The 14,296-nt window shown below is 38.7% G+C and overlaps 1 protein-coding gene and 1 long non-coding RNA gene across 3 annotated transcripts; both read left to right on the forward strand.

Annotated features, from left to right (window-relative positions):
• The first annotated feature begins 2,319 nt into the window (after positions 1 to 2,319).
• Positions 2,320 to 5,100, forward strand: LOC132622442 (uncharacterized). Of its 2 annotated transcripts, XR_009575903.1 has the most exons (3): positions 2,320 to 2,836; positions 3,868 to 3,920; positions 4,853 to 5,100. It is a non-coding gene; the product is annotated as an uncharacterized LOC132622442 (long non-coding RNA). The 2 variants fall into 2 exon arrangements; XR_009575902.1 differs by lacking the exon at positions 2,320 to 2,836 and having other exon boundaries at positions 3,212 to 3,920.
• Positions 5,101 to 5,656: 556 nt separating this feature from the next.
• Positions 5,657 to 10,265, forward strand: LOC132624960 (uncharacterized). Its single transcript, XM_060339720.1, has 2 exons — positions 5,657 to 7,085; positions 10,018 to 10,265. The coding sequence occupies exon 1, from the start codon at positions 5,735 to 5,737 to the stop codon at positions 6,608 to 6,610; it is 876 nt and encodes a 291-aa protein (XP_060195703.1). The 5' UTR covers positions 5,657 to 5,734; the 3' UTR covers positions 6,611 to 7,085; positions 10,018 to 10,265.
• Positions 10,266 to 14,296: the final 4,031 nt, after the last annotated feature.

A 14,296-nucleotide genomic window follows, 5' to 3' on the forward strand; every position in this document is an offset into this window, starting at 1 on the left:
ATTATTAGGATCAACTGCTAAGATGTACTCAATTTAAATGGACAACAATCATTTTTTAATTATAAGGATACATGCCTTAAATTCCCCAAAAGTAGGGTAAAAACCTTAAACAATGTAAAAGAAAACTGTAAAAAAATTAAGTAACTGTCAAAATTTAAGGGAAAAAACCGTCTTCTCTTTTTCTTTTCTTTTCTTTTTCCCCTTCAGATTTTCATTTTCCTAAATAGCATTTAAAAGAAAATGAATTGAAAATTTTTATTGTTTAACTTAAATTAAAATACATCAGTTTATTTAAAATTTATTTTTTAGTTTAAATAGTTCATATAAAAAGTATGATAACTTCACAAAAAAAAAAAAAAGAGTCCTAAACGTACCTTGGATTATGGTGCATGATTTTAGGACTCAGTATTTATCTTTCAACTTAAATTCAAATACATCCGTTTAATTAAAATTTATTTCTTAGTTTAAATAGTTAATGTAAAAAAGTTGATAACTTCTAAAAAAGAAAAAAAGGCCGAAAAGTTTTAGGACTCCATCTTGATTCATGGAACAGTAATTTCAACCGCACAGATGTTTCCTTGACAAAATATTTTAATTTAATTAATTTTAATTAACAATAACTACTAACTAATTATTAATTAATTAACCACTTTTTGTCCTAAAACTATCCTCTTTTTAATAATATATAGCTATAGATTTCCTTTCAAGGCCTGTTATATAGAAAGAAAAGTGGAGAATTAAAAACATAAAAAATTTGAAGACCATCAATATGAACATTAAAACCAGACAAAAAAAATTCTATAGCTTTGTCAGGAAGTGAAAAATCCATTCCTTACCTTATAATTAGCCGACGACGACACTATGAAGCAGTTTTTTGCAGCCTTCAGCGATTGTTCCCCTTGATAAGTTTTCTCTAATATGTAGAGTTCGAATACAAAAAACAAACCAAGGAAGAAAACTACAGGCCTAAAAACAATAGTAAGTAAACCAATTGATCCAAATTCTTACCTTGTAATCCATAAAAATCGTACATTGCTTGTTATATCCTTTGAATGATGTTCCTTTAAATATAGTACTTAATTATGGTTGTAACTATCCTAGCACGTTCCATTTAAATATGATTTCGTGATCTTCCCATGAAATTTAAAGTATATTTTTTTTCACATACAACAACAACAACCCAGTGAAATCCCACAACGTGGGGTTTGGGGAAGGTAGAGTGTACGCAGACCTTACTCCTACCAAGGTAGGACGACTGTTTCCGAAAGACCCTCGGCTCAATAAAAAAAGCATAAAAAGAGGTCAGATAAGGCTAAGAAATTCAAAGCGATATGGAAATGAAATAACGCAAGCGACACAGATAACATAGAATAATCAAAGCACAGGAAATAACAGATAATATCATAAATCAGAGCACAAAAAATTATACTATGATAATGCGACTACTAATAAGACAGGATAACGGGACTATCTACTAGCCTTCTGCCCTAATATGGGTCCTCCAAACCCTCCTATCTAAGGTCATGTCCTCGGTAAGCTGTAACTGCGTCATGTCGTGTCTAATTACCTCTCCCCAATACTTCTTCGGCCTACCCCTACCTCGTCTGAAACCATCCATGGCCAACCTCTCACATCTCCGCACTGGGGCATCTGTGTCTCTCCTCTTCACATGCCCAAACCATCTTAATCTCGCTTCTCGCATCTTGTCTTCCACCGAGGTCACTCCCACCTTGTCCTGAATATCCTCATTCTTAATCCTGTCACTCCTGGTGTGGCCACACATCCATCTCAACATTCTCATCTCGGAAACTTTCATCTTTTGAACGTGAGAGATCTTAACTGGCCAACACTCCACCCCATACAACATAGTCGGTCTAACCTCCACTTTGTAGAACTTGCCCTTCAGTTGTGGTGGCACCTTCTTGTCACATAGCACTCCGGAAGCAAGCCTCCATTTCATCCACCCTGCCCCAATACGATGTGTGACATCATCATCAATCTCCCCGCTGCCTTGCATAATAGACCCAAGATACTTGAAACTACTTTTCTTCTGGATGGCCTGGGTACCAAGCCTCACTTCCAAGCCAGCCTTCTGAGGTGCTTCACTAAAATTACACTCTAAGTACTCTATCTTGGTCCTACTCAGCTTGAACCCTTTAGACTCCAGAGTTTGTCTCCAACCCTCCAACTTAGTGTTAACTCCGCTACGAGTCTCGTCGATCAGGACTATGTGTTACATCCTACATTTTCATACATTGGGACGTTTTAAACTAAAAGTGACAAGTTAAAGACAAGACTATCTTAAGATACAAAGTAGAAATTTTAACTTCCGGTTTCGTTTCGAATCACAATTTGTCTACAATTTTCGTTTGGCATGGAAGTGTTAATGGAAAATTGGGATTAAACTAATCACACTTGGATTAATAAGTGGGATTGGGAAGACAAAACAAAAAAAAAACAGCCCACTTTTAGGCCATGCTTGGCCGTGCATTTCAATGCCTTGGTCAAGGAATCTTGACCCAAAATTAGTGTGATCCACATGTCCAAGGCATGGAGGGGACAAAGAGACAAAAACAATCTGCCCACTCCACACTTTCACAACTCATTACAACATTCCAAAGTGTAGAACACTTAGAGAGAGAAAGAGAGACTCACGGCTAGAGCTAGCCGAAAATGGTGAAGAAAAATTGATCCAAAAATTTCAGTTTCTCAAGCAATTTAACTCCATTGAAGGTATATTAACGTGTAGCATCCATTGATATAGCAAGAACAAGTGTTAAAAAAAAAAATCCAAGAAGTGAAAGTGAAGGCTAGCCGATTGAAGTGTAGTTACAAGGTAAGAGTTGATAATTTTTTTCATGTGTTGTATGACGATTTGAATGTATAGTTCATGCATGTTGTTGTTGGATTGTTGTTGTAGTTGAAGTAAAGAGTTAGCCGTGAGTGAGGTGAAGTCATGATTGATTTCATTTTGCATGTATTGTTGATGAATTGAATATGTATCAACATAGGCAAATGAACAAAGATTTGTAGAAGTTTGGTTGTGATGTTGTATGTTGGATATGGGACTGTTTTTTTTTCTTGAAATAAAAATGAGCCGTGAGTTGAAGGTTCTAATGAAGTCATGCTTTATCTTCTTGAACATGTATTGGAAATGGATTGAATGTATTGTAGTTGGATAAACGGATGAAAATCACGAAATTATGGGAAGGGTGTTGTAGCCGTGTAAAAAGGGACTGTTTTAGGGGAGATTTAGGGACTGTTTTGTGTCACATTTGGATTGTTGTTGTTATGGACATTGTGGTGCATTGTATGCATGTTGAATATGTGAATTGAGGTGTTAAAGAAATGAATTATGATGAAGTGTATAGGCAGTCCAAAACTGTGGACAGTTTTGATGTTAGAAGTGAATTTGTGTGTGTTGAATGTTGATTCTTGTTGCAAACGTTTAGTGAAAGTAAAGTGCATTGATTCAAGCTGAAACTGAAATGATGGTGGGCTGTTATAAGAATGGAAATGATGCTAAAACAGTTCCAAAAATCATGAAAGTAATGTCATTAAACGTGTTGTTGTTGTTGCAAGTTAAAACTGGAAAATTACTAAGTGAGAATGGAAATGCTATGTGTGTTGTTTAGCCATGTGTATGAAACAGTTTTGAATGGTGTATGGACTGCCCAAGTTCCCTACGTCATGTTTAAACAAGTCTTGATTAATATATGAAAGAACGATTAGCAATGTTAGCTTGTAACGCTAGTTGGTTTGAATGCGAACAAAACGTCGTTTAATTGTTAGAAAGGAATTGTGAGTGTCACAATACGTATTGAATGCCCTTGTAGACTAATTGTAGTTCTTCACATCTTGATATAGGATAAGTGTTTTTGGGCAGCAAGTACAAGTTAGAATACAACTAAACGCAAAAGGTATGTAAAGCCTATTCCTTCTTCTTTTGGCATGTCCTAGACGTAAGTATGAAATGATATGAACCTTGGGGTAAATTCTACTCTCTAGTTCCATGCATGACTTATGATTCTATATTTCCTTAATGCTATTGTCACAAACCTACTATATGATTGACTAATGAATGATGTATAGAAGTTCCTACTCTTAAAGAATTGCACAAATAGAAGCATACTTGACTTTCAAAAAAAAAAAACTACATCATGGAAATTGATACATGTACATGAAAGCTGAAACGTTCCTTGCTATGGCTTGTAATGAGAGTTGAAAAGAATTGAATATGATTATTATCCTAATATTTTAGAGCTAGTCAGTTACTTATCTATTGAGTCTCAAAAGATGATTTGCATATATGTGGTTGCTTATTATTCTGCTCGTGCTTACCGCTATATCCTTCACTGAGTCCCGGGCCAGGACACGTTCTCGTGCGCATATTTACTATATTAATCACCGAGTCCCTCACTAGAGGGCCGGGACACGTTATATATCTATGTATATGATGATATGATGACATGATGATCTGGAGATGGTGGCCAGGAGGGCATATTCCCTATTACCGAGTCCCTTATTAAAGGGCCGGGACACGTCTATTGTTTATGTTTATGATGCTATGATTTTAATTAATGAGTCCCTCATTAAAGGGCCGGGACACGTTATATATGTTATATACAGAATGATTTTGCAACTTTGATTACAAAACTCTATAACGATATTGATATGAGAATGATACAGATAAAATATGTCCAAAGGCAAGTTTTATGAATTTTTGATTGCTGCATTGGGTCCTACATACTTTGTCTCCTTATGAGTCTATTACTACATTTCATGCTTTACATGCTCAGTACATATTCCGTACTGACCCCCTTTCTTCGGGGGGCTGCGTTCATGCCCGCAGGTACAGACGCTCGTTTCGGAGATCCGCCAGCTTAGGACACTATTTCAGCTATTTTGGACTGCTCCTTTGTTCCGGAGCTAGCTTGTGGTATAACTCCCTTATGTTGTATTCGTAGGTGTTTATTTGGGTATGGCGGGGCCCTGTCCCGCCACATAATACGGTCATTACTCTTAGAGGTCTGTGGACATCGGTGTGGGTCTGTTTGTAGTTGTTGATGCGTTTTATGTCTATGACTTATGTTTGGGGCGTACCCATTCGTAATGGCAGCCTTGTCGGCTCGCACATGTATATGTTGTTCTGTTGGCCCTGTGTGGCCTTTGTTGGAATTTGCTGTGTACAGGGTTATTTTGGATAAGTCCGAAAAACAAAGGAAACTCTGCCGAAATTTTCTTTGAAAATCTTATAAATTTGAAACACCGCTTTGTCGGCTTCTGTTATATACCTGGATGTGTTTGATATAATCTAAGGCAGCGTTTGATATTTGTGTCAGTATAAGTCATCTGTTTGCCGCCCGGATTTGTGATTGTGTTCGGGTGCCCAATTCGGGCACTTGTCACGGCCCACGGGGTTGGGTCGTGACAGAAGTGGTATCAGAGCGGTCCTTCCTCGGAGTGTCTACAGACTGTGTCTAGTAGAGTCTTGTTTATCGGTGTGTTGTGCACCACATCTATAAACAGGAAGCTACAGGACATTTAGGGCGTTTCCTTTCTTGAAATCTTAGATCGTGCGATAGAGCTGTGCTATTAGGATGACTCTATTCTGATCAGTTGTTGTGTTTTTCTTTCAGTGATGCCTCCGAAAAAGGCAACGGCTGCCCAGAAGAAAAAGGGCGTGGTAGGAGAGACCAGTCGGGCTCAGAAGGATACTCGGACCCTTGCTCAGATGATGCGTGATATTGCGTCCCAGCCAGCAGACTCTGCTATGTCTTCATCATCAGAGGAGTCTGGAGCAGCATCACCATTAGCTCCAGAGGCTCCAGCTCCCGCGCCTCCAGCTCCTCAGCCAGGGGCGGAGGATAGGACATTGAGGGAGGCCGTACAGTTGTTGACTACTTTGGTAGCGGGACAGGTTCGCAGACGCGGGCAGAGAGATGATGATGATGATGACAGGCGTGATAGCCTGAGGGTTCGTGACTTTTTGACATGCCGTCCCCCAGAGTTTTACGGATCTAAGCCCGATGAGGACCCCCACGACTTCATTCGGGGAGTGCGGCGCTCATTGGATTTGGTCAGGGCTTCAGAGACCGAGTCCGTTGAGTTAGCCTCACACAGATTACGAGATGTTGCTGCCAATTGGTATGAGTCTTGGGAGCTGTCCAGAGGTGAGGGGGCTTCCCCAACTACTTGGGATGAGTTTGTGACTGCTTTTCTCCGCCACTTTCTGCCCCCGGAGTTACGGCGGGCACGGGTTGATAAATTTTTACAGTTGCGGCAGAACGGCCGGAGTGTTCGCGAGTATAACCTGGAGTTTGATTCTTTGGCTCGATATGCCCCTGCTATAGTAGCGGATATGGCTGACCGTATGCACCGGTATGTGATAGGATTGGACCGCTACTTGATTGACGGTTGCATGGCGATGGCGTCACAGACAGATATGGATATCGCCCGGTTACAGGCCCATGCCCAGGGTATGGAGGACCGATACAGGGCCGATTATGCTGGTAGGGATCAATCGGGCAGAGATCGTGATAGGAGACCGCCCAAGCGGGCCAGGTCAGCTGGGTATTCTGGTGAGTTTCGGGGCGGGCAGCCCCAATAACAGCATAATAGCTACCCTTCTCAGCCGGCACAGAGTGAACCTCCACGATTCACTGGTAGGAGGTTTGATAGCACAGGGTATTCAGAAGCTGGTCAAAGCTCCATGACTTCAGGTTTCCAGATGCACAAGGATTCAGGCCAGACGAGGCCATCTATACCACAGTGCCCTCGATGTAGCAGGCGCCATCTGGGGGAATGCCGCCGCATTACTGGTGCTTGTTTCTCTTGCGGCCGTCAAGGCCATACCATGAGGGAGTGTCGATTTGGGGGTGGTGCAGATGGTGCAGCTCAGCCTACGGGGTCAGTTGCTGGTTCTTCTTCTTCAGTTGCCATGCGTCCTATGGGACAAGGTATTCCGACACCAGCAGGCCGTGGCAGAGGCCGTGGAGGGGCTTCTAGTTCTGGCAGTCCTTCAAACCGCTTATATGCTTTAGCTAGCAGACAGGATCAGGAAGCGTCGCCGAATGTTGTTACAGGTATATTATCGATTTCCTCCCAAGATGTATATGCATTGATAGATCCAGGCTCCACACTGTCATATATTTTTCCCTTGTTGTTAAAAAAAAAAAAATAGGGATAAATTATGTCGAGTTTATAGTAAAAAGGAGTAGTAGTATGATTAAGATGAGAATACAAAGGAAAATGAATTGTGACGGACGCAAATGTATTGGTAAGACAGGCTGTGAGGTTGTGAAGGATAAGATTGACTAGGAAGGGTGAAATGTTAAGTATACTTAGGCAACACTAATGTAACATTCGAGGACGAATGTTCTAAAGGGGGGAAGAATGTTACATCCTACATTTTCATACATTGGGACGTTTTAAACTAAAAGTGACAAGTTAAAGACAAGACTATCTTAAGATACAAAGTAGAAATTTTAACTTCCGGTTTCGTTTCGAATCACAATTTGTCTACAATTTTCGTTTGGCATGGAAGTGTTAATGGAAAATTGGGATTAAACTAATCACACTTGGATTAATAAGTGGGATTGGGAAGACAAAACAAAAAAAAAAACAGCCCACTTTTAGGCCATGCTTGGCCGTGCATTTCAATGCCTTGGTCAAGGAATCTTGACCCAAAATTAGTGTGATCCACATGTCCAAGGCATGGAGGGGACAAAGAGACAAAAAAAATCTGCCCACTCCACACTTTCACAACTCATTACAACATTCCAAAGTGTAGAACACTTAGAGAGAGAAAGAGAGACTCACGGCTAGAGCTAGCCGAAAATGGTGAAGAAAAATTGATCCAAAAATTTCAGTTTCTCAAGCAATTTAACTCCATTGAAGGTATATTAACGTGTAGCATCCATTGATATAGCAAGAACAAGTGTTAAAAAAAAAATCCAAGAAGTGAAAGTGAAGGCTAGCCGATTGAAGTGTAGTTACAAGGTAAGAGTTGATATTTTTTTTCATGTGTTGTATGACGATTTGAATGTATAGTTCATGCATGTTGTTGTTGGATTGTTGTTGTAGTTGAAGTAAAGAGTTAGCCGTGAGTGAGGTGAAGTCATGATTGATTTCATTTTGCATGTATTGTTGATGAATTGAATATGTATCAACATAGGCAAATGAACAAAGATTTGTAGAAGTTTGGTTGTGATGTTGTATGTTGGATATGGGACTGTTTTTTTTTCTTGAAATAAAAATGAGCCGTGAGTTGAAGGTTCTAATGAAGTCATGCTTTATCTTCTTGAACATGTATTGGAAATGGATTGAATGTATTGTAGTTGGATAAACGGATGAAAATCACGAAATTATGGGAAGGGTGTTGTAGCCGTGTAAAAAGGGACTGTTTTAGGGGAGATTTAGGGACTGTTTTGTGTCACATTTGGATTGTTGTTGTTATGGACATTGTGGTGCATTGTATGCATGTTGAATATGTGAATTGAGGTGTTAAAGAAATGAATTATGATGAAGTGTATAGGCAGTCCAAAACTGTGGACAGTTTTGATGTTAGAAGTGAATTTGTGTGTGTTGAATGTTGATTCTTGTTGCAAACGTTTAGTGAAAGTAAAGTGCATTGATTCAAGCTGAAACTGAAATGATGGTGGGCTGTTATAAGAATGGAAATGATGCTAAAACAGTTCCAAAAATCATGAAAGTAATGTCATTAAACGTGTTGTTGTTGTTGCAAGTTAAAACTGGAAAATTGCTAAGTGAGAATGGAAATGCTATGTGTGTTGTTTAGCCATGTGTATGAAACAGTTTTGAATGGTGTATGGACTGCCCAAGTTCCCTACGTCATGTTTAAACAAGTCTTGATTAATATATGAAAGAACGATTAGCAATGTTAGCTTGTAACGCTAGTTGGTTTGAATGCGAACAAAACGTCGTTTAATTGTTAGAAAGGAATTGTGAGTGTCACAATACGTATTGAATGCCCTTGTAGACTAATTGTAGTTCTTCACATCTTGATATAGGATAAGTGTTTTTGGGCAGCAAGTACAAGTTAGAATACAACTAAACGCAAAAGGTATGTAAAGCCTATTCCTTCTTCTTTTGGCATGTCCTAGACGTAAGTATGAAATGATATGAACCTTGGGATAAATTCTACTCTCTAGTTCCATGCATGACTTATGATTCTATATTTCCTTAATGCTATTGTCACAAACCTACTATATGATTGACTAATGAATGATGTATAGAAGTTCCTACTCTTAAAGAATTGCACAAATAGAAGCATACTTGACTTTCAAAAAAAAAAAACTACATCATGGAAATTGATACATGTACATGAAAGCTGAAACGTTCCTTGCTATGGCTTGTAATGAGAGTTGAAAAGAATTGAATATGATTATTATCCTAATATTTTAGAGCTAGTCAGTTACTTATCTATTGAGTCTCAAAAGATGATTTGCATATATGTGGTTGCTTATTATTCTGCTCGTGCTTACCGCTATATCCTTCACTGAGTCCCGGGCCAGGACACGTTCTCGTGCGCATATTTACTATATTAATCACCGAGTCCCTCACTAGAGGGCCGGGACACGTTATATATCTATGTATATGATGATATGATGACATGATGATCTGGAGATGGTGGCCAGGAGGGCATATTCCCTATTACCGAGTCCCTTATTAAAGGGCCGGGACACGTCTATTGTTTATGTTTATGATGCTATGATTTTAATTAACGAGTCCCTCATTAAAGGGCCGGGACACGTTATATATGTTATATACAGAATGATTTTGCAACTTTGATTACAAAACTCTATAACGATATTGATATGAGAATGATACAGATAAAATATGTCCAAAGGCAAGTTTTATGAATTTTTGATTGCTGCATTGGGTCCTACATACTTTGTCTCCTTATGAGTCTATTACTACATTTCATGCTTTACATGCTCAGTACATATTCCGTACTGACCCCCTTTCTTCGGGGGGCTGCGTTCATGCCCGCAGGTACAGACGCTCGTTTCGGAGATCCGCCAGCTTAGGACACTATTTCAGCTATTTTGGACTGCTCCTTTGTTCCGGAGCTAGCTTGTGGTATAACTCCCTTATGTTGTATTCGTAGGTGTTTATTTGGGTATGGCGGGGCCCTGTCCCGCCACATAATACGGTCATTACTCTTAGAGGTCTGTGGACATCGGTGTGGGTCTGTTTGTAGTTGTTGATGCGTTTTATGTCTATGACTTATGTTTGGGGCGTACCCATTCGTAATGGCAGCCTTGTCGGCTCGCACATGTATATGTTGTTCTGTTGGCCCTGTGTGGCCTTTGTTGGAATTTGCTGTGTACAGGGTTATTTTGGATAAGTCCGAAAAACAAAGGAAACTCTGCCGAAATTTTCTTTGAAAATCTTATAAATTTGAAACACCGCTTTGTCGGCTTCTGTTATATACCTGGATGTGTTTGATATAATCTAAGGCAGCGTTTGATATTTGTGTCAGTATAAGTCATCTGTTTGCCGCCCGGATTTGTGATTGTGTTCGGGTGCCCAATTCGGGCACTTGTCACGGCCCACGGGGTTGGGTCGTGACACTATGTCATCCGCGAAAATCATACACCATGGCACCTACCTTGAATTTGTCGCGTCAATCCATCCATCACCAAGGCAAATAAAAATAGACTAAGAGATGATCCTTGATTCAACCCCATCATAACTGGAAAGTGCTCTGAGTCTCCTCCTACTGTCCTTACCCTGGGTTTGGCTCCCTCATTCATGTCCTTGATCACCCTAATGTACGCCACAAGTACACCTTTAGCCTCCAAGCATCTCTATAGGATCTCTCTTGGAACTTTGTCGTAAGCCTTTTCTAGGTCGATGAATACCATGTATAAGTCCCTCTTCCTCTCCCTATACTGCTTCACCAGTCTCCTCACAAAATGGATGGCTTCTGTAGTTGAGCGTCCCGGCATGAATCCTAACTGGTTCTCTGAAATAGACACGCCTTTCCTCACCCTCATCTCCTCCACCCTTTCCCACACTTTCATATTATGGCTTAGCAGCTTGATACCTCTTTAGTTGTTGCAACTCTGGATATCTCCCTTGTTCTTGTATAGAGGGATCATTACACTCGACCTCCATTCTTCAGGCATCATTGCCGTCTTAAAGATGGCATTAAACAACCTAGTCAGCCACTCCAAACCTGCCAGGCCCGCGCTCTTCCAAAATTCCCTAAGAATCTCGTCAGGTCCAGTCGCTCTTCCCCTGCGCATCCTACGAACAGCACCCTTAACCTCCTCAACCTTAATACTCCTGCAATACCCAAAATCATGACGCCTTCCTTTATGTTCTAAATCTCCCAATACAATGACTCTGTCCCCTTCTTCATTCAAGAGTTTGGAGAAGTATGACTGCCATCTCCGTCTAATGAGAGTCTCCTCTACCAATACTTTTCCATGCTCGTCCTTGATGCACTTCACTTGATCCACATCACGTACCTTTCTCTCCCTCGCCTTGGCTAGCCTGAACAATTTCTGATCCCCTCCTTTCTCTTCTAGTTCAGCATAAAGGCGTTCAAAAGCTATCGTTTTTGCCGTCGAAACCGCCAACTTCGCCTCCTTCCTCGCCATCTTATAAAGTTCCATATTCGTCCACTTCTCCACCTCATCCTTGCTTTCACATATATTTCTAAAATTTAAAATAAATCCTAATTTCTAATTATTAGGATCAACTGCTGAGATGTACTCAATTTAAATGGACAACAATCATTTTTTAATTATAAGGATACATGCCTTAAATTAAGCCTTAAATTCCCTAAAAGTAGGGTAAAAACCTTAAACAATTTAAAAGAAAACTGTAAAAAATTTAAGTAACTGTCAAAATTTAAGGGAAAAAACCGTCTACTCTTTTTTCTTTTCTTTTTCCCCTTCAGATTTTCATTTTCCTAAGTAGCATTTAAAAGAAAATGAATTGCAAATTTTTATTGTTTAACTTAAATTAAAATACATGAGTTTATTTAAAATCCATTTTTTAGTTAAATAGTTCATATAAAAAGTATGATAACTTCAAAAAAAAAAAAAAAGAGTCCTAAACGTACCTTGGATTATGGTGCACGATTTTAGGACTCGGTATTTATCTTTTAACTTAAATTCAAATACATCAATTTAATTAAAATTTATTTTTTAGTTTAAATAGTTAATGTAAAAAAGTTGATAACTTCTAAAAAAGAAAAAGGGTCTGAACAGTTTTAGGACTCCATCGTGATTGATGGAACAGTAGTTTCAACCGCACAGATGTTTCCTTGACAAAATATTTTAATTTAATTAATTTTAATTAACAATAACTGCTAACTAATTATTAACTAATTAACCACTTTTTGTCCTAAAATTATCCTCTTTTTAATAATATATAGATGGTTCCGCTACAAACTCCTTTATTCCTGCTAGAAATATAAGACAAGATGATCTATTATCTCCCGACTTTTTTATGGTATCAGTATGGAACTCTTGTTCAAGACTTGATAATTACTAAGCTAGAATCAGCCCTAAAATCTTTCATCTCTTATTTACTAAGCTAGAGCAAATAAGAATAATTGTCAAACCATTAAGCCAGTGGCATATTCAGGATTTTCACTCATCAGGAGGTTCGGAAAAAACAACAAAAGCTAAATATAAAAAATAATGTTGTTCCTGGCAATCGAACTTAGGACACTAGACACAATTTTGAACACCCTAGACCACTTGAGCTAACCCTTTACATTTGTTCAGGATATTCAAAAGTTAATATATATACATAAACACAGAAATTCTATCCTATATATACAATATAACCCGAACACCCTCCCTATCCTCTAAATCCCCCCTTGCATTAAGCATAGACTCTTAACTGTTTAGCCCCTTTTAGGGCCATAAAATCAATTCTTTTTTGTCATACAAAGCCCCAGTCCTTCATGGAAGAATAAGTTCTGCTCATTTTCATAATGGGATTTTGCTGATGGAATGATTTCATATATTTCCCACCAGAAAAGTTCCCGCCTTGACAATTGTGTAACGGGGATCCTTCTCTAAATTATACAAAAATTCTCCTCACAACTCAATTTACTATAAATTTTTAACCAAGATTCTTATATTGAATCTTCAACTTTGCATTATGCAACTCCTTAGAAAGAAACTAGACGAAGGAAAAATTGCAAATCTTATGAAATCCGATTAAAATTTGATATATGGAGCAATTGACAACTTCAAATAATGGCAGTTAATGACTTCAAAAATCAAACGTACTGATGCATAGATGAATGGCGACGAATGACCACTGAGATTACCACTGTTTTTTCCTTCTAGTTTATATAAAGTTGCAGAGATCATGTGACGTTATTTACAAAATGGCAAAACTTTATTATGTTTTGGGACTATAAATTTTGGGTCCACCTTTTTTTTTTAAAGGAAAAAAAAAACTCTTACATACCTAGTCTTAATTGTGTGAGACATATAATAAAATATTTTGGGAAAGGGATAATGGTCAAAAACACACCTGAACTATGTTACACCCCGCATTTTCAGAGCATGAGCATGACACGTACATCATCATAGTAATGGAGTATCGGAGACGTCCCATGATATTTTGGAAGGTACAAGTCATGGGAAGTATGTAACAATGAAGTAAAGGATGACTTACGACGTCGTAAGTCGTAATCGGGAAATACTATTTTGAAACACAAGAACATGGCCATTATCAAGTATAATAAATGATAAATATCATGTATGGAGAGTTTCGAAAGATTTCGAGATCAAGCAAATTGAAGAAAATAAGTTTGACGAAAATTTGAGAAATGTTGGGCAGATTTTTAGTCAACTTTGGAGGGGCATATCTCCTAGCATATTAGGAGTTTTAAGGTGAAACAAAAGCCTAAAATGAATTTTGTCGAGTCTAGTTTATAATGAAACAAACCGCTCGCCGATAGAACATCGGAGTAGAAAATTATAGACGTTACAAACTGAACTGTCGACGCAGAAACAGGACTGCTACAGTACTGTTACAGTGATGCCGACTTTGCCACTTACAAAAGGGTCAAAAATCCATATTTTTCATCATCAAAAACTCTCCAAATTTCCAAAAAATTCAGCAACATGGGGGAGCAAAAATACATCACAAAAGTGAGAATTTTGAGTGAAATTCAAGCTACGGAATACCAATCGAGGTCCGGACAACGCGTAGACGTGATTATGATTTCAATTTGTGTGGAGTTAGCTTGGAAACAAGTGGATATGGAAGATCTTTCTACCTTAGAAAAAAA

The sequence above is a fragment of the Lycium barbarum genome, chromosome 12 (assembly GCF_019175385.1).
Source record: "Lycium barbarum isolate Lr01 chromosome 12, ASM1917538v2, whole genome shotgun sequence".
Taxonomy (NCBI): domain Eukaryota; kingdom Viridiplantae; phylum Streptophyta; class Magnoliopsida; order Solanales; family Solanaceae; genus Lycium; species Lycium barbarum.